The sequence below is a fragment of the Pteronotus mesoamericanus genome, unplaced genomic scaffold (genome assembly GCF_021234165.1).
Source record: "Pteronotus mesoamericanus isolate MK-2021 breed Mesoamerican mustached bat unplaced genomic scaffold, CSHL_Meso_final scaffold_99, whole genome shotgun sequence".
NCBI lineage: Eukaryota > Metazoa > Chordata > Mammalia > Chiroptera > Mormoopidae > Pteronotus > Pteronotus mesoamericanus.
This window is the reverse complement of record NW_026555330.1, coordinates 11489723-11508180: the sequence shown is the minus strand read 5'-3', so window position 1 is coordinate 11508180 and position 18458 is coordinate 11489723. Positions and strand designations below refer to the sequence as shown.

Here is an 18458-nt window from a genome sequence, read left to right as displayed (position 1 = left end):
GAATTTGCCCCAAATGAATGCCTTCCTACAAAGTGAGATACAAGGGTAAAACTCCGAAGCATCATTGACTAGCACGTGCCGCAGAATCCCCCGACGCGTGAAGAACTGAAGTCGCCCGTGGTCAGCTGCAGGCGGAGTCGAGACGCTGAGGCTCTGTGAAACGGTACAGAGATTATTGATCCAGGCTGCAGAGAACACCCTGCCTGAGGTTTCAGACTTATTTGGACCCCCTCAGTGACTCCCGGGGTAACCACAAGCGACTTCATCTTTCTGCAACTTCATTTATGCTTTTGTCAAATGGAAATAACAACACCGACTTCAGGGGAGTATTTGAGGCTTTCATTAAATTAGTGCTTTGAGCTTCTTAGACGAAAGTTACCGTAGAAATGGCGAAGTGCGATGATTGAAGTCATTTTTCCTTTTCCTGTGTGCAGCATGATGGCTGAAACACATTTTTTTAATTGGGAAAGGGACCAATTGCCTTCCTCAATAGCACACGATACATGGGCCAATAGGTCAAACTTCTTTGTAATACATTGGATCAGAATCTAGTGCTATATTTAGCAACAGAAAATAAATATAACCTCTGGAAATTTTATTTCGGGAATCATTCAAAATGTTAAAAATTCTAACACCCTGAAGTAACGGTCATGGAATCCGACTCAGAAGTGTGGCGTCTCTGTAGTACCACCTGTTGGGTTGATTTGGTTCCCCAGCTCCTTTCCTGGTGAATGGATTACTTTTTACTTTTTTTCTGGAACAAGATAAAAGGTGTGCATTTAAGCGAAGTTTCTAAAGAGAGGCCATTTCCCCCAGAAAAACATTGAGTGTGTACTCAACTCTTGTATGGTGGCTCTGGGAGCCCATTGCTCAGGACGAGGTCACGGGGAGAGAGGGGTCAGGGACCAAGGAGGCACCAGGGTCGGAAGGTCATCTACAGTAGGTGTGTTGAGAGAGTGAGGAGGAGTCGGGATGCGGAATTCTGAAAAAGCAAGTGGGACCCGAGGGTCTGTAGACAATTCTACAAAGAGATGCCGTAGGTGGTGAGGCCCAACGACAGCGACTCCTCTCTGTGTGTGGCGCTGCTGGCATGGGTGGGCAGTGAGGAGCGGAGAGGACCCAGCTCGCCACTGGACCCAGGTGTCCGAGGGCCGCTGGGGGAGGAAGCAGCCCTTGTTTGAAAGAGGAAGTGTGACATTCTGGGAGAGCCACGCTCCCCTTTGGCTCCAAGGAGACTCAGCTGAGGGCACCGATTGTGCGCTCGAATCTTCTCAGAAGCCAGAATGCGGTTCTGCTGCTGGGCCCCACTTCAGAGCAATTATGTCTGGATCTGTGGGTGTGGATCCTGAGGACAGACTATAAAAACCAACCAAAAACCCAACACACGTCTCTAGAAGAACTTGTGATCCAGGTGTAAGAGCTACTAGTTGGTCAGGTTTCAGGAGGGTCAGGAAGGGGAAGGCACAGTGAGAGCAGAGGTAGAAAGCGGGGCGGTTTGCCTTGCCTATGACATAATCAGCAAGTACATCGCTACACGAGATGCCTGGAATTTTCCTGCCTGTGTTTTCTTCTACAATTTTTATGGTTTTGTGACTTACATTTAAATCTTTCGTCCATTTTGAGTTTATTTTTGTGTATGGTATAGGTGGGTTGTCTAGTTTCATTTTTTTACCGGTACCTGTCTGATTTTTCCAACACCATTTATTGAAGAGACTGTTTTTACTCCATTGTATGTTCTTGTCTCCTTTGTCAAATATTGATGGACCATAGAGACATGGGTTGAACTCTGGGCTCTCTCTTCTTTTCCATTGATCTATAAGCTTATTCTTGTACCACTACCAGGCTGTTTTGATTATAATGGCTTTGTAGTATAGTTTGATATCGGGTATTATGATCCTTCCAAATACTGTACGATCTCACTCATATGTGGAATCTAATGAACCAAATAAACTGACAAATTAGGACCAGGGGCACGGATATACATGGAACAGACTGACGAGTCTCAGAGGGGAGGGGCGAGGGGTGGACCAGAAGAGATTAGCCAAAGAACATACGCATACGTGCCTAGCCCATGGACGCAGATCCCAAGGATGAAGGCCAGGTTGCGGGGGAGGCGAGGGCTGGGTGGAAGGGGGCAAAGAGGAGAAAAATAGGGGATATCTGTAATAGGGGCAACAATAGAAACAGGAAGGTAGATTTTGTGTATGACAGGTTTTGAGGTCTAGGGGACACTCTGGGTGGGAGTGAGAAGTCTGAAAGTGGATACACAATGTCACAGCAGATTAGAGTGGCCCGTGGTCCTGGGCTTCGTGGACTGTGAAGAGTTCATGCTTGCTGACCGCAGGTGGCGACCTTCGACAGGGGGGTGAGGAGGCAGGGAGCACTTGCCAGGGGCGCGTGGTTCCCTGGGTTGCCCTTCACTTTTGACCATCAGACCCAAGGAGGGTGGGGTGGGGAAGAACTTCCTTCATGCCGGTGGGGAGTCGCGAGGAGAAGAACCTAAAATCCAGATTTCCTTTTTTTGTTTGCTTAATTTTTTATTACTCTTTTTGCATAGATACCCAAAATATAAGCCTTGTCGTATATCTGTTTTTGATTTAATAGCATTGATTAATATGCCTGGTAAAGAATGATGAGTTCTTGTGCCATGGCCACTCTTGGGCTTAGCAAACCTGTATCTGATGCAGATGAACACCTGGCTTTGACGAACGTGGGCCCATTCCTAGCGTGTCTGTAGATGGCGTTCAGTAAAAGCATGGTCCCCTTGACACAGCCTGCCTGTCGGTGACAGGACAGGCAGAAGCGGACTGAGACGGGGACTCGGCACGATTCCTCTGAGGATTAAATTCGGCAGTCTGGCCGCTGGAGTATCCGTAAGATGCCGGTACAATGAGCCCTCCCAACTCCTGTGGCCGTGAGGGTCCACGTCAGACAGAGCAGGAGACTCTGCAGTGCCCCCGTGCACTGAGGACTCTGAGGTTTGATGGAGGAATTTGGCAAGTCAATAAAGCAAACATCCCCTTTAGAGGTAGAAGATGGTTTTTTTGGAAATTAACCTTCTGATTCTTACCTTCTTTTGAAGCTGCAGTGCTTCTCTGGCGTTGCGGGAACACAGAACTTCCCCGGAACGGGAGGGAGCGCGGCCGCTGGTCCCGCGCACAGGCCGAGCCAGCATCTGTGCCTGCGCCCCGCTGCCCGCGCCCTCCCACTGCTCACAGCGCGCCCTTTATTTTCTGGCTGAAGTGGCGGGTGCAGGCACAGCTCTGCAGGATGTTCTGAGGAGTCTCTGAAGGCAAGTTACTGCCGACTGCAACAGATGTTGATGGTTTTTAGGGAGCTGCTAACTCGATATTGAGAATCTCTGTCTCTCTCAGGAAAAAATAAGGCATTTCCACTTGCCTGCTGGCTAGAACAGAAGGGCTAAACAGCCGACTCTAAAAAGTGGGACTCTAAAGTTCTGACAAGGAAAAAAAGTAATGAAGACACTTCCCTTCTCATTAGAAAGCAAATTTCTCTCGGTAGCTCATTATTTGGTTATGGCTCCACAGATAGGCTGAAAGGAGAAGAGAAAAAAATTTAACCCTAAATCCAAACATACTTGTGTCTGTGATCTTATGAAAAGAAAAGCTAACCATGGAGGTGCATAGACACTATTAATTGATCTCCCCTATTGTTGGTGTGGCATTGCTATCGTTACTAGCAGTAGTAAGAGTGGTTACAGACAGTCTTATAATGAGCAATATGCTCCTCAACTCTTTCCTCTTCACAGCTGAAGGACGGAAGTTTTGGGCTTGTGTTGTTACAGACTCGAGGCTTGGAATTTCTCTTCATCGCTGTGTTGAAACAAACAACTATTTAATCCTAGTATGAATACAGGTGTAGAAATCTCCCAAACAAATTAAAAGCTAATGAGGAAATAATCAGAGGTCGAGATACACGACCTGGAGTTCTGACTGAGATAACAGTTGGTTTTTTAACAATTCATTGCGTCATTCATTCATTCATTCAACAGTTACTTACTGGGAACCTGCTGCGTGTCAGGTGCTGCTGTAAGCACTGCAGGTAAAAGCGTGAGCCAGGCAGCCACGATCCTTGCCACGGTGGAGCTCCCTTGCTGTTTGGCAGAGTATGGAAAGCGGAGAAGACGAGCAGATTCAATGACATGAAATCGAATCTTGCAGCTGAGTCGGACCAAGAAGCATTCAACAAAGGGGCCAGTGTCTATCTACTCCTGGCTCTCGTGAAATTCGAAGCACAGCCAGGCCCGCCCTATGGGCTGCGGAGTTCAGGGCAGCCCCCGAGCCGGCCTTTAATTAATTTCTGTGTCCACAGCAACTGGCCTAGTGTATTTAATGGATTCTCCTGGTATTTCATAGGCACACTGTAAATATTTGCCAAACGAAGGACTGGACTGTCGTAGCGCAAAATAAACTTTTGTACAACCTAAACTTCTTGTCTTCTTATTGAAAGCTTTATTGGGCCTTCTCACGTTGCTGGGTTGCTTGCATCCCTTGCTTTGGTGGAACTGAAATACTAGGTTTTCAGGCAGCTTTCAGTGAACATAAGATGTTTAAAAATCAGCCCACAGAAAGCCCTAGGGAGCTTAAGGGCCCCGAGGAGGAATTTCAGTCTAGTCCAAACCTGTTTGTACTGTAAGGAACACCCCATCTTCCTTTGCGGATTCATTAAAAAGGGTGTTCCCCCTATTTCTCAGGACCACTAGGAAACTGCATCGTTTCTCCAGAGTAACTCTCTCCGTGGGGAGCCGAGGCAGTGAGATCTGGGTTCCAGCAGGGAGTTTATGTGATGAAGCTTTTATAGCCTTCTTGGTTAGCTTCTGACAGAGGCTGGTCTAATGGGACAGTTCCCACATATTTGGAAAGTAATTGGACTGTCAGTTCAAGGGCAAGGTTTTGTGTCTGTTTTATCCATGGCGTGACCTAGTCCTTCCCCGAAAATCATTTCACCAAAATCACTATATATTTATACAGAAGCCAAAACCTCATGCTCCTTTGCGAGTCCTGGGCTGCCCTCTTCCTCCCTTTCTAAAGTTGATGCCGCTTTAGCGGAATTATTTGGACTGAGTGGGCTGTACATTGGACTGAGGAGCATAAGTAAAGGTTTTGATAACAAGAGAGGAAAGAGGACGTTGAGAATATAGACGTGAGCTTAGAGGGAAGGGGGACTGCATTATGCACGTGGGCCAGCACGGGTGTTGGTGCGTGGACGGGGGGAAGTCGGCTGAGTGATCGTGGATGCTCGAGCCGTGCCCGTCAGGTGGGTTTGGGCAGAGCAGCCTGCAACTCACGTAATGCGCTCTGAACAAGGAGCTATGTTTTTTTTGATAACAAGACATGTCATCATGCTTTAGCTCGGTGCACCTGGCGTGAGAAGGCAGGTTAGATTTTTCTAGGAGAGATTGGAGACGGAGATGTCTGCCAGCGACATTTATTGGTGTGTCGGGCAGAGAGAAGATGGTGAGACTTTTATCACCCGTGGCATTGGGGAGTCAGGAAGATGGAGGAGAAAATCGTTGGAAAGAAGAAAGAACAGATTTTTGTATTTCAGTGAGAGTCTGTACATGGGGAGTGAAGGTGGCGATATTAGTGAAATATAACGGGTTGGCAGGTCAAGGCGGCAACACAGGGAAGCCGCAGTTTCCCGGGGGATGCTGGGAAACACAGTGGCCCAGGAGACTCTTCGGCCACATCAGGAGGTAGACCTATAGACAAACACTTCTTCGTAGTAAAGTGCAAGTGCAGAGCAACGTAAAAGCACAAAAAGGGGGTAAATAACAAGGCTGAGGGGGGGGGCTTAGAAAAGCTCTCCAGAAGAAGGAAAATCGAAGCTCCTCCCCAAAACATGGGCAGGAAGGTAAGGAAGGCGCTCCAGAGAGCGCTGAAAGCCAGGGGGCGCGGGGCAGAGCGGGGAGGAGCAGAGCCTGAGGCTTCCCGAGGGCGACGGAGGCTGTGTCCAGGAGGGTGGCTTTGTCCCCAGGCAGCCCGTGTGAGCCAGGTGAGCTCACTGACTTGGGTGCCACCTTCACCTTGAAGGGACAGACACTGGCAGGGAGGTGTCGCTTAGACGGCTTCAGATTCTGAACGTGGGGCCATGACGTGGATTTGGAAGGCATTCAGCAGTAGCTGAAGCCACAGGAGTGGATGCATTCTTAGAAGGAGTGTAAAGGGGGGAAAAAAAAAACCCCAAACCATGAATTTTGAACTGAGTTATGAGAGCTGAATATCCCTAAGGAGGGAGCAAGTTTCAGTCAAGTAATAGTGAACATATGAAATGTTTGCCTTGGCTTTAACATAATATAGGTAACTCCCTAGAAATTACCTGCAAACTTGTGGAAACCAAATTAGTAAACTTTCATTTCTCTCTCTCCTCTCCCTGGGGTGCCTTCCCCTTTGTTTGGAGCCATACAAGCCTTCCAGCCCCCGCGCAAGCGCACCCTTTATTGATCTTTAGAATGGCAGATCAGGAGGAGCCGGAGCTGGAAGAGACCTTGGGGACCACCCGGTGACGTGGTTTTTATACTTACAAGCACAGCATAAAAGGGTTTCTGACAATGAAAGCGTATGACACAGACACATTTTAAGAAGTAGATGAAAGTGAGTTTGCTTTTATTGGAGGTGCTGAGGGACAGTGGGTGGTCCTTGTCCCGCCTCCGTTAAGTCTCTGTGTCCCTTTGAGGTGGATCCTGAGGGGTCCCTAGAGAAACCTCAAGCTCTAAAAGGAATCTTTTAAAACTCCACGTTGAGCCAATGCTTTCATTCATGGAAACCAAGAGATGTGCTCCAAGACAGAGTTGGACCTGATTTTACATTAAATATGCTGCCTTCTGGAAAAGTAGGCTGCACTGCGTGAAGAAATGATCTTACTAGTGATGTTGAGAAGGCATGACAAGATGCAATTACTTAGAATCACTGACACGATTAGCAAACACCAGGTTTCTCATGGGTGCGCCCCTTGCAGACACAGGATAAGGCAGGAGGGTACCACCTGAGAGGCCAGGAAGTGCACACAGCCCTTTGATGAATCCTTGACTCACCTGCGAAGAACAAGGTTTATATCTAAGCGAAGTCTGAACCTACAGGGGAAAAAGGCAAAACAAGGAACCAAATGTTGAGTGAGCAAACATTTAAATGATTTTTTTCTCCTTTTAAAAATAGGTGTTAAGGAGAATGCAAATAAGGACAGTAGCCCTCCTAAGCTACCTCATTCCGAAATAAAAACTGATTGTATCACAGAGAGGACACGTCATCTGAGAGTGCAAAGGAGGCCCATTTTTACCTTCTTGATAGTCCAAGTGTTAGGAATCTTACCTTTGTTAGAGAGGGAAATGTACTTCCATTAAAATAAATTTGGAAACATTACTTTCCCATGATGTTCTCAGAATGGAACAAAGTTTTTGGTGTTTTTCAGTGCAGGAAGGTGGTTCCCTTTACCACTCACTCTTACACTTCTTTGGTTATTAACATTTACTGTGGGGTTATTCTGTGTCAGGCACTGTGCCAAGATATATAAGGAAAATAACTCATCGTCCCTACTTGTGAGGAGTCCACCCTGACGTGGAGGAAACAAATACTTGCGATGCAATGTGAAATTTTTGACAATATAAGATCAATACTTTGGGAACACAGAAAAATGACTTTTTTATAGGCTTCAGAAATAAGGTGATATTTTAAGTGAATTCTGAAGGATCCATAGGCATTTAATGGAAGACAGGAAGAGGTCAGTCTTGAATATAAATTATGAAGGCAGATGCCAAGCCCCCCCTTTACTCTGACTTCAGAAGAGGGGAGCTTGCTTGGTCAGGGAGCATCCCGCAAAGCCGTGGCTGGTGGAAGTCGGCCTTGGCCAGAGCAGAAGGTACAGCTGATTACAGGGGACAGGGTCAGAGGTCAGTCTCATTTCCCAACCGGTGGCCTCATTCTGGGCATGGAGACGGAGGTCAGGCAGGAAGCAGTTGAGTGAACTGGACACCTTGGAAGATGATTGTTGAGAACAACATCTGGGAGAGACATTGATTTGGATTGTAAGCATGATTAGGTTTTATTTATGTGTCATAGAAATCAGATCATGCGATGAGAGGTGCATTTAAAGAGCCAAAGATGTGGTAGAAAGCGAGGCTGTGGATGGGCTGGTGTTTTTGTTAGCTGAGGTAGGAAGGAAAAAAGCGTTAGGAGCTCAGGCGAGGGATTGGTTTGAGATGTACTACGTGTAAGGCACCCGTCGAATGGCTCTGGAAAAATATAAATATTGAAACATGAATGTTCTGTTTCCTTATTTGTAAAGTGGGGATGTTAATGTTTGACCCCCGCCTTTCCATTGGGCTTCTGTGAGGCCTTACGCGAAACATTAGAAAGGAAATAGCCGTAACAGTTAGAGAGCCATTGCAGTGGGTAGACTTCTTTCAGTTAGGTTTGTTTAGTGCACATTTACTGAGGAATAATGGCAAGAAAGGCTAACCACAAATTATATGTGCTTTTTAACCACTTAGGTGGGCCAAGCTGTACCTGAGAGGCAAGAGTTGGAATATAAGAATTCATTATTTATGTAAGGACGTGGTCAACTTCTTTCTGAAGGCATACTTCATCTTCCGAGAGTAGCCTCTAATGGAGGCGAATAAAGACACTGAGAGAAAGTGAAAGCACTATTTTTATTATTTTTGACCCATGTTGGAGTGGACGCTAATGGATGTCTTCTCAAGTCCTTTGGGGGTGGGGGAGGGGATAAAAACATGACGGACAGAAGCCGCCGTAGTGCTCCGCTCAGCGTGATTTTAGCTGCTTAAATGAGACTGCGCCTCTGTGAGTGTAATGAGGAATACTTCTCTTTTTCTGGAGGGTAGGTTACATGCCTATCAACTACAGTAGCTCCCAAACCAAGGCCGGCATCGCCGCCTGCCCTCTTGGTGGCTTTGTGTGGCCGGGGCAGGTAACTGCAGGGAAAGAGTTCGCAGTTACCCTTGGTGAAGCGCCACGTCCGCTCAGGGCCACTTGGATTCCGTTGGTGCTGCCCGAAGGCTGCGTTGGAATCTTAAGGGAATGTTCTCCGGCCTCATCATAGAGGCTCTGGGTCATCGACTCTGGCAAGACTGTGCCTCCAAGGCCTGATCCCAGAAAAGTAATTGGATTTGGTTCAAATATATATATATAAAAAATCCCTTTAGAGTTTTTGAGTGCTTCTGAAGAAAATATGTACTAATAATACTTGGGAGGTGGTTTCTTTTCTCTCTGAAACAAGCGGGCCGTTTTGAGAATTGCAAGACAGATGGCAGACTCTCAGTGCCGTCTGAGAGCTGTTGAACGTGCTGGGGATTGAATCGGGTCGCACGGACCCAGGGGTGATCTTGGGGCCCTGGCTCTCTTTGAGAGTGTGATGGAAGCTGTAAATCCCCTGGACAGAGGAAAGTGTGACCACATGTCACACCATATTAGCATATGGTCAGGGTGCAGCCCCCGAGAAGTGCGTCCTGAGCTCCAAGTTAAAAAAACACCACTTCCACAATAGGGCAATATTAAGGACGATCTGATCCATGGGTTTCTAGGAACAGAAAGGAAGAGGTCAAAGTTTTCATTTAGGGAGGCACCCCTTGACTATCCCTCCTAACGTCATGTTTCCCCCCGCCCCAGCCCTAGCAAATATCCGATCACTCTTGACATAGACTCGTTTATTTTCTTTACACCGGTGAGCACAGTCAGAACTTATTTTCAAGTAATATTTCTGTTGCAGCCTGTACTCACTGGGCTGTTAGTACATGACGATATTATTTCTCTGCAGACTGCTATAGCCAGAAATTGTCTGGCTCATAGTTTTGCTCAGGGATTTTTTTCAAGTAAATGAATAAATAATGCTGTTTTTAACTAGTTGGAAAGCTCATGAGCTGCACATTGGTAACATAATGAATTCCTGTGAAGTCAACAATGGCATAGAGAAGGAGCTGGCTGGATACTCACGATTCAGTTCAACAGTGTGATACGTTTCTACAACATGCTTAAGTTTTAAATGGCCACACCTTCTTTTAGTCAGCTCATTCCTTGCTCTAATTTCAAGACCTTTGTCACATAATAGTTTCTGGAAATGTGTCTGATGATACGCGATATTTTCAAGTGGTTTGTGGTAGGGAAAGATCTATTACGGCAATATTTTTTAATGGGTGCAAGCTGTTCTGGGAAGGGGATACTTTGGTAGGGATGCAGCGTGCTCCTTGGCTGCGAATGTGTGTGTGGTTCACCAGCAAACGCCTTGCAGCACAAAGATGCTCCTGAGAAGTCTCCCACGGTCCCCCTAGAGCCTCACATCTCTCATTAGGAGTCATTTTTTCAGTTGGTTATACTTGCAAAAGGTACGAGATGCTCTTGGCAAAGTAACACTTTCTGTCCTCCTTTTATATTATTTGCAAGTCATGCCTAATAACAATTTAGACTTATAACACTTACTTGGCAATCGACAAACTGAGCTTCCAAGGGGATAAGTTTTTCGCCAACCAGTTTGACATTTTGGAGACAAGGCAGGTTCCAAATATGATTAAAATTTCCGTAAGCCAGATGGAATAGTTCAGCCAACAGAGATAAACTGTGTAACATGATTTTAGATGTGAGTCAGAGAAATCAGCTTGGTAAAGTGAATTGGGTAGGATTTCTCTCTGATTCGCTAAACAGTGTAACAGTTTTATAATTCAAGGGACTGCTATCAATTGCATTCACTATTTCATGGAAAAATAAAAGATTTTGATTAAGTCGGTTTTCCTCCCATAAACTAATGTTTTCATTGTCCTTTTTCTAGTACGAGTCCAACAATTCAAAGGAACATATTTTATGAAGCTCCAGGCCCTCTCTGAAAAGTCACTGACTGTGACACATTATTGGCTAAGAGATTTATGCTGAGTTTGCTTAATTTTAGAACCAGAAACTATTCCATCAGCTTGATTTTTGGGATGGATGCAGCCTAAGGAATCGCCCTTTTAGAAAAACTGTGTCCAGCTGCGAGTAGTGAGGGATGAAGGCTTTTTTATCCTCTAGCTTCTAAATCCTAATTACTGCCTCCTGTCTGTAGTAGCTCTTCTCGTGGCCGCATGTCACATGGGGACAGAGGAGCCAAAGTACGCGTTGTGTGTAAAGAACCGTTCTTTGACTTGATAGGAATTCAAGTTGTACACTTAGTAAAGGCTAAAACGTACCTACCTCGTCAAGTCAGCAAGAAGCCATTCCTAATTCTGTTTTCAAAAGTATATTCTAGATAGATTGGGTTTTAAAAATTCTGCAATGCCTATATTTTTATATTTGTACTAACTTGAAGGGATACTTTTAATTTTCTATTAATTGTATTCAAATTTAGCATTTATAAAAAAAAATGTGGTTATCCTGAATGCTAAAGAGACCAGAGTTGGGTTTTTTTTTTAATCTATTCTTAAAGGGCAATAAAGCTAAAGAATTATTGTTTATAAAACTTAACTTTGCAGAAAAAAAACTGGTTTTGTTTTTAGATGAATGTGAGTACAATTTTATATAGTTATATTTTTAAAATAATTCTTCTGTTTGAAAAATTTGTACTTGTAAGTTTGGTAGTGATTTTCAGATAAAGACCATTTTTTGTTAGGAACAAGAATGAGTTTTATGAAGGTCAGATTTGATCAGAGAGAACAGACTGTGGACAATAAAGACGAAATGACTTTGAATGTGGCGTTAGGAACCACAGATTCTGAGTTTATGGTAAATCTTGTCTAATCACTTGTAATGTTGCATATAGACATCCGTCATGATTTTATCTTTTATCTCTATGTATTAGTAAAGGGCTGAAGCACTAATATTTTCTGAACTCCTGGATCTAAGTGCAGGCACAGGTAATAAGTGTTGTGGTTCAAGTGCCACAAATACAAAGGTAGCACAAACACAATCAGACCACGATCCTATTATTATTTGGATGACGTGGGAGTTTGCTAGCGATGTGGCTAATTCTGAAAATACCGGTTACACAGTTCACTTGAGATTCAGACTTTCTGAGCTTGGATTTCTGTACTGATTGGATGATGTGGATGAGTTTAAAATACTCCTTATTTCCCTCATAACATTTATTTTATTGGAGATTTAAAAAAACCACAGTGATGAGAGTAAGTTCTTCTTTATTTCAGGCACAAAACTGATAACTTATTAAGAAAAACGCTTTTAAACAGTAACTGTTGAATGCAAGTCACACTTTACTAGGGCGCTAGTTCCAGTGACGGGCATGAAGTCAGGGCTCGCTGGGGAGCATGGCTCGCGAGTCGAGACGGCGACGAAACCTCACACGGGAGACGAGGAAGTGCTTTGCAAGCTGCACATCTCACAGAAGCGGCGGCATCCGGCTTTGAATGTACATGGCGCGACGACATTTAAAAAAAGCAAGTAATGACGATCCAGCTATTCATGGGAGGCCATCGACTTAGAAACTCATTTCTGAAGGTGACTTTCTGCTCTTCATACAAACTCTTGATATGCACAGCATTGGCTGATGAATTTTGTGGTGCGTACAATGACAAGTGGGTCCCCTACATTTTCTAATGCTCAAGAGCAGAGGAGAAGTTAGGTGAATGTTTTCAAAGAGAAGAGAGACGACATTGCAACAGCACCCAAGAGGCGAGAGAGAGACAGAGAGAGCGCAATTTTTGCTAAACTTGAACGTTTTCAAGACTGGATTATTTACTCCTACCTTTTTGACAGTGAGCTATTTGAGGATGATGTTTTTACTGTGACAGCTGAAATGAATTACTCTTAAGTATTAGCATTTCTTTACACAATGCTTTATCTGAATTGTTACAGCCTTACTTTACAAAGGAAATTACAATATGATGTATGTGTAAAACATTTACACCGATTTAAGTTATATATTATTTATTATATTCTCTACTTTTTAAATTATAAAACCAACCCATACTCGTTTCTGTAAAACTGCATTAGGTAAGTATTTTTAATATATGGAAAGTACATCCAAATTCAATGATGTGTTTGAAATATATTGATTATATGTTTTTGGAATAATGAACATAAAATGTTATTAAAGCTGTCTTTTTTGGTTACCTTTTTTCTGCACACACTATGAATCAGGGAAACCAGGAGTTGCTTTCCAAACTGCTTATTGGCACATCTAAACCACCCAGACAGCTCCCAAGGATTCCCATCATTTTCTTTTGGACAAATCTTGCCAATAACTCCCCAGAGTTTATAACGTAAATCTAGGTGACTTTGCAGAAATTTGTTTAAGACTCTTCATAGGTGCTTCCTGTACTTTTAGAGTCCTGACACAAGGAACTACATTAGTTTTGCAAGTTGTGTGATAACACATTCATATTTTAAAGGAAGAACAGACTTTGTTTGGCTGTATGAAGCACAGTCAACTCAAATCCGGTTTTTGTGACTCAGCTGCAACTTTGCAAGCCTCTCTGAGGGTTGCCTTCAGCTGGGAGGACAGAGGAATTCTCTGGGCTAAATCTGTCTCACATTCTGTGTCAGGGGGTCAGAAAATATGGGGTAAAAGAAAGACTCTATGTAAGGGACCTGGTTTGATTTTCTCTTTAGCTTATAATAAATACTATGTAATGGGGTAAGGTGAGAAGATACTTCCTTCTTGACCCCACTGGAAAATTGATCCATAATAATTACTGAGATTAAACTTCAGTGTATTTTATTAAAAATATTACTTTCACAGAAGTGAAGAGCCACAATTGCACAATGGTGATTGCAATGGTAGAAAGACGTATTGCCAATAAAATGTTAGCAAGAGATTTAAAAATGACTGAAGAGCACCGCATTGGAAGATTGAGGAACCGCAAAATGATTCATATTATTTTCCCATATAAACAAAACCCTTACTTTTGAAAGAAATGAATAGGGAGAACGTGTTTTTTCTTTTTCTTTTTCTTTTTTTTTTCTGATTCCAACTAGAATGTTTCCTGATGTGGAGCTAGACAGTAAAAAAAAAAAAAAATGACAGAGTTAAACCAAAAAAAAGAGACATTCATGCAGTTAAGCTACCATTAGTCTCTGACTCTAATATAAGGCAGACCATTAATCTTTTGCAAAACTACGACTTTAGCCACATAAGCCTTTTTAGTGCTTTTCATGACAAGGACGTGATAGGCCTTGTGAATGTAGGAGTTTAGGTGTGTTTCCACCAGGTTAACTTAGACAGGCTCCGCTACTGTTTGAAACGCCAACTTGATCATAAAAATGCTTTGGGGAAATGGTGGAAAGTTATACCGAAGGAAAAAAACAAGAGGGGTCCTATAGAGTTTATCACAAATGACAGCGTTGAGACCGATGAAAACAAGTGACATCGGCTTATGTGTCATCCTCCGTCTTAATGATGTGGAAGAGGGTGACGTTGAACAGGACCTGGTGGCCATTGTTCCAGGCGTAAAGAGCTCTATCCCTGGCATTGTAGTCAAGCATGGAGATGTGAAAGTATTGGTTGTGGAAGGGAATGTCCGTGTACTCGTAGGTGGAGGTTTTGGTGGAATAGGAATAATACACTTTGGCTCCAGTTAAGTGGGAGTTGGTGACGTACAGCGTCCCGCAGATCATGAAGGACTCCCCTGCACTCCGCTTGGGGTAGCCGGTGTTCCAGCTCTTCGTCACCTCCAGGGTGTCTTGGTTCAGCTGACTGATGACAATGTTGCCCGCGTTCTGGTTAGTCGCATACACGGCCCACAGCCCGATTTCGTCGGCCATGAGGTCGATGTCGGAGAAGCCCCCCCACGTGTAGGGGTAGACGTTTTGAAAGCCGGCGTACTCCAGGCTTCGCTGGGCGAGCACTCGGCCCAGGTCAAAGCTGTACTTGATGATGATATTACTCTGATACTTGTTGAAATAGAGCGAGCCGTTGTAGACCACGTGGTTAGTTCCTGCCCACTTGAAAGGGAGGTTGTATGTCCTTGACTCCGCCCCACTGACAAAGTCCGCCATTGATTTGTACTCACGGACAATTTTGTTGTTGGTGTAACTATCCATGTACCAGACCTGGGAAGAAGGGAAAAAAAAAACAATAACGGAGTCCGTGAATTATGTACTTTCCTGAGAATTCCAAAATAAAGACAGAGTCAACGCTTATTCGTGTAGCTATGCTCAGGCTCCGGAAGCTACATCGTCTTACCGCTGATGTTACTGAAGGCTTTTGCACAAATAGCGGTGGTATGGTCCATGTGGAAAGGAAACGACTGAATTTACTGCTTTGGCATTGATTTGCTTTTTGTCCTTCTTTTGAGCACTCAGTGCATATGACTGAGTGAACCAGACATGTATCAGTGCGAATGATGTCACTTTGTTTGTTTGCCTGATAGATCAGTGCGATCAATAACTGCAAAAAATACGGCCTTCAGCAAATTTACTTATTCTGTAACTTGCTCTGAAAAGTATATGGTCTAACTTTATACTATTTAACTGATTTCTCCTTTATGGACACCACAGAACCTTCTAGTAACTAACACTTGTTCATTGGACCAGCGTATAGGTACAATTACATTTTAATGCAATCGTTTTACTAACCAGCTATGCTAATCTCATTTGGATGGAACCCTTGAGAATCTCAGTGTACCGAGCTCTACAACAGAACATAAATCGAGCTGTGGTAAGGGTCCAGCATGTTGATTTACATAATACAGACATTGCCAATTTATGAAAATATCCCACCCCCAAAGTTTCATTGTTGCTTCCTTTAAAATTACCCCTAGACTCCAGGGTATTTAACCTGGTTTATTGAATTGGTTAGCTCTTGGGTTTTTCCACTTATTTGTTTTTTGGATTTTTCTTTTTTTTTACATGAAGGAGCAGGTTTTAGTAGAAATATATAGAGGATTTTGTATTCTTGTAATTAGCCCCTAATAGTGTAAAGACTAATATAAATAAAAATTAGACTCCCTATATGGGTGAATTACAGGATGGACCATTTTATGAAAATGTTTGCCACATATCTGTAACTATGGTAACATTAACAAACTGAAGATATTTGTGGTGATGTAACAGTTTTCTGTTTAAAAACTATATCCCTAAGGAAAATGAGCAGCCCAGTAGACAAAAGGTATACACAAAACATCATTCTCAGCAAAGGTGTTTGTGGAGGCGACCTACTCGGTTATTTTTTTCCGATGCTAAAGGATCGGTCATCCAGGCACCAAATCGGGTTCCAGATGTCTTGATGGTCATCGGGCCTGTGATCTTCATCAGTTTGCCACATGCTGAAGTTAGAGAAGTGTAAACACGTTAGGAGGCCACGGGCAATGATCCCAACACGCACACTCACCCCAAGAGCAAACGAACAAACAAAAAACCCCGGGTCCTAAATCATGGGACTAACATCACGTACTCTGAATGAATGATCATTCATGTTGGAAGTCATGCATTTAGGTATAATTTGAACTGTAAAGAGGTGCTTTTTCAATACTTTCAGTCTAAAATATGGAGTTTATTTTTATTTATTTATTTGTGTTGTTGACACTATTACAGATGTTCCCCATTCCCCACCCCTTTGGCCCCCATCCGCCACCCCCCACTGAAATTAAAAATAAGAAAGAACAACTCTATCTTCTAAGAAGCAGGGAAATTAAATTGGTTGATGAGGAACCCATTCACCTCCCTGGAAGCTCCTCCCCTCCCCCGCCCCTGGGCTGCAAGATTTTGCACAACTTTTACCAGGCAGAAACAGCGCTGGAAGCGGGCTTTCAGTTTGTGCTGATGAGCCTGCAGCTGCCGTGAAGACTGTAGACTATGACAATGGAAATCTGGCCACAGTTGGCCTGAGAGGGAGGGAGTTTTGAAGTGCAAACATGCCTAGTGCAGATAGCAGGGCCTGATGGAGCCTGAGGGCCAAGGAAAAGAGCCCCCTGAACACAGGCCCTGCCCCGTCACATGATATGAAAGATAAAGCATATCCATCGATGCAACAGACCTGATGGAAACTAATGGCGTCATTAAAAATTGTGTTATTTTTATCAAATAAGATTTTAGGAAAATCCTGGGCTGCAAAAATGTCAAAACCGAAACGAAACAGAAACCCAGGCATTTTGTGAGATTTTTAAACAGTGAAATTTAAAAGTGATGGATTATACCCACTGTGAAAAGCAATATGAGTGCCTGTAGAGGCTGACCTGTGGTCTAAACCAAGGAATATTCTTTCCTATCCATTTATACCTTTTTTTCCTTTCTGGTTTTTTTTTATTATTTTAATTTTTTTTTTTGTCCTTTTTGTTCCATGTTCCTTCCATTATCCTTTGCCTGTCCTTTGAATTGATACATTTCTGGTTCATTCCTGTTTGTTCCTGTGTGTTTATAAGAGAAAGAATAGATCTCCAAAGCAAATCAAGAACACAGCTGACTCCAGCTTGGAGCTTCCTTGTGTGATTAATTTGTAACTGGCCGAAAACTAAGTTGTGCCATTAGGAAGATGACGAATGATAACATTGTACTTTGTACTATTACTTCAATGATATCTGCAAAGTTGAGAATATTCTCTGAATACTTGGGTGAAAGTAATAATTCACAGATGGTAAGTGCATGAAAACTCAAGTATATTGAAAAAAATAGGAAGACATCCGCCCCCTGATAATCACCATAAAGCAAAATGTGTATTTTCTTTTTCCTTAGATGTGAATAATACATTCGACAAAATAAAAATAACAAACTTGGCAGGTAAGATATGCCAAGTAACTCTGGTATAAGATGCTAAGGAATTTTCCTGGTTTCAAAACCTAAATGTTCAGATTAAAAGGGCATACCATAATGAATGAAGAAAAGATGCAAGGAAAATAAGACCAGCAACACTGAAAGGAAAAGAAATCAACAGAGACAAGAGGGAAGGAGGGGGGGGGCGGGGAAAAGGAAGGGAAGGAGAAAGTCAAGGAACATATAGCAAGGACTCATGGACAAAGCCAAAGGGGAAGAGCTGAGGGAGGGAAGGAGGAAGGGGGCAAGGGAAAGTGGTGGGGGGGAGGCAGAGACAAATGTATTTGAAAAAATAAACTAAAATAAAATTAAACAAAACAAAACAAAACAAAATTAGTGTGAAATTTTAGAGGATTAACCGTAAAGAAATTGGAACTTTTCAGAGAAAGAGTGCGAGTGGCTGCATGCAAGGGGGTAGGAGTGAAGCAGAGGTCGGGCTCCCCGCCATCAGTGTGTGAGCTGGAAGGCGGTCATCAGCGCCTTTATAATCAGGGGGAAGATCAGAGGGAGAGAGAATCAATTATTCCCTGTCACGCAAACTTTCCAAAGTTTGCCTGCGGTACACTCTTTCTTACGAAGTTACTTGGAATATATTGCAGCAAAATGAGCACATGAACTAAGACAGGGTGAGACACAGGCCTGCGGAGCAGCGCCTTGTTGTGTCTGAACAACAGCTGTGCAGGTCTTGTGGGCAGTTAGTACAGAAGAAACAGACGCCCCTCCAGGAGGGCGGTCCCTCGAGGAGAGGGACTGAGCTTG

At 43.6% G+C, this 18458-nt stretch overlaps 1 protein-coding gene across 3 annotated transcripts in view; it reads right to left on the bottom strand.

The window, feature by feature from the left end:
• Positions 1 to 12146: 12146 nt before the first annotated feature.
• The window catches only part of OLFM3 (olfactomedin 3), a 145347-nt gene continuing 139035 nt past the window's right edge, over positions 12147 to 18458 (bottom strand). For all 3 annotated transcript variants that reach the window (XM_054564763.1, XM_054564765.1, XM_054564764.1), the window contains 2 exons: positions 16110 to 16216; positions 12147 to 15002 (listed from right to left, as the gene is read on the bottom strand). In XM_054564763.1, coding sequence (XP_054420738.1) covers positions 14325 to 15002; positions 16110 to 16216 — 785 coding nt within the window. In that variant the 3' untranslated portion in view covers positions 12147 to 14324. The remainder of the gene's footprint in view (positions 15003 to 16109; positions 16217 to 18458) is intronic.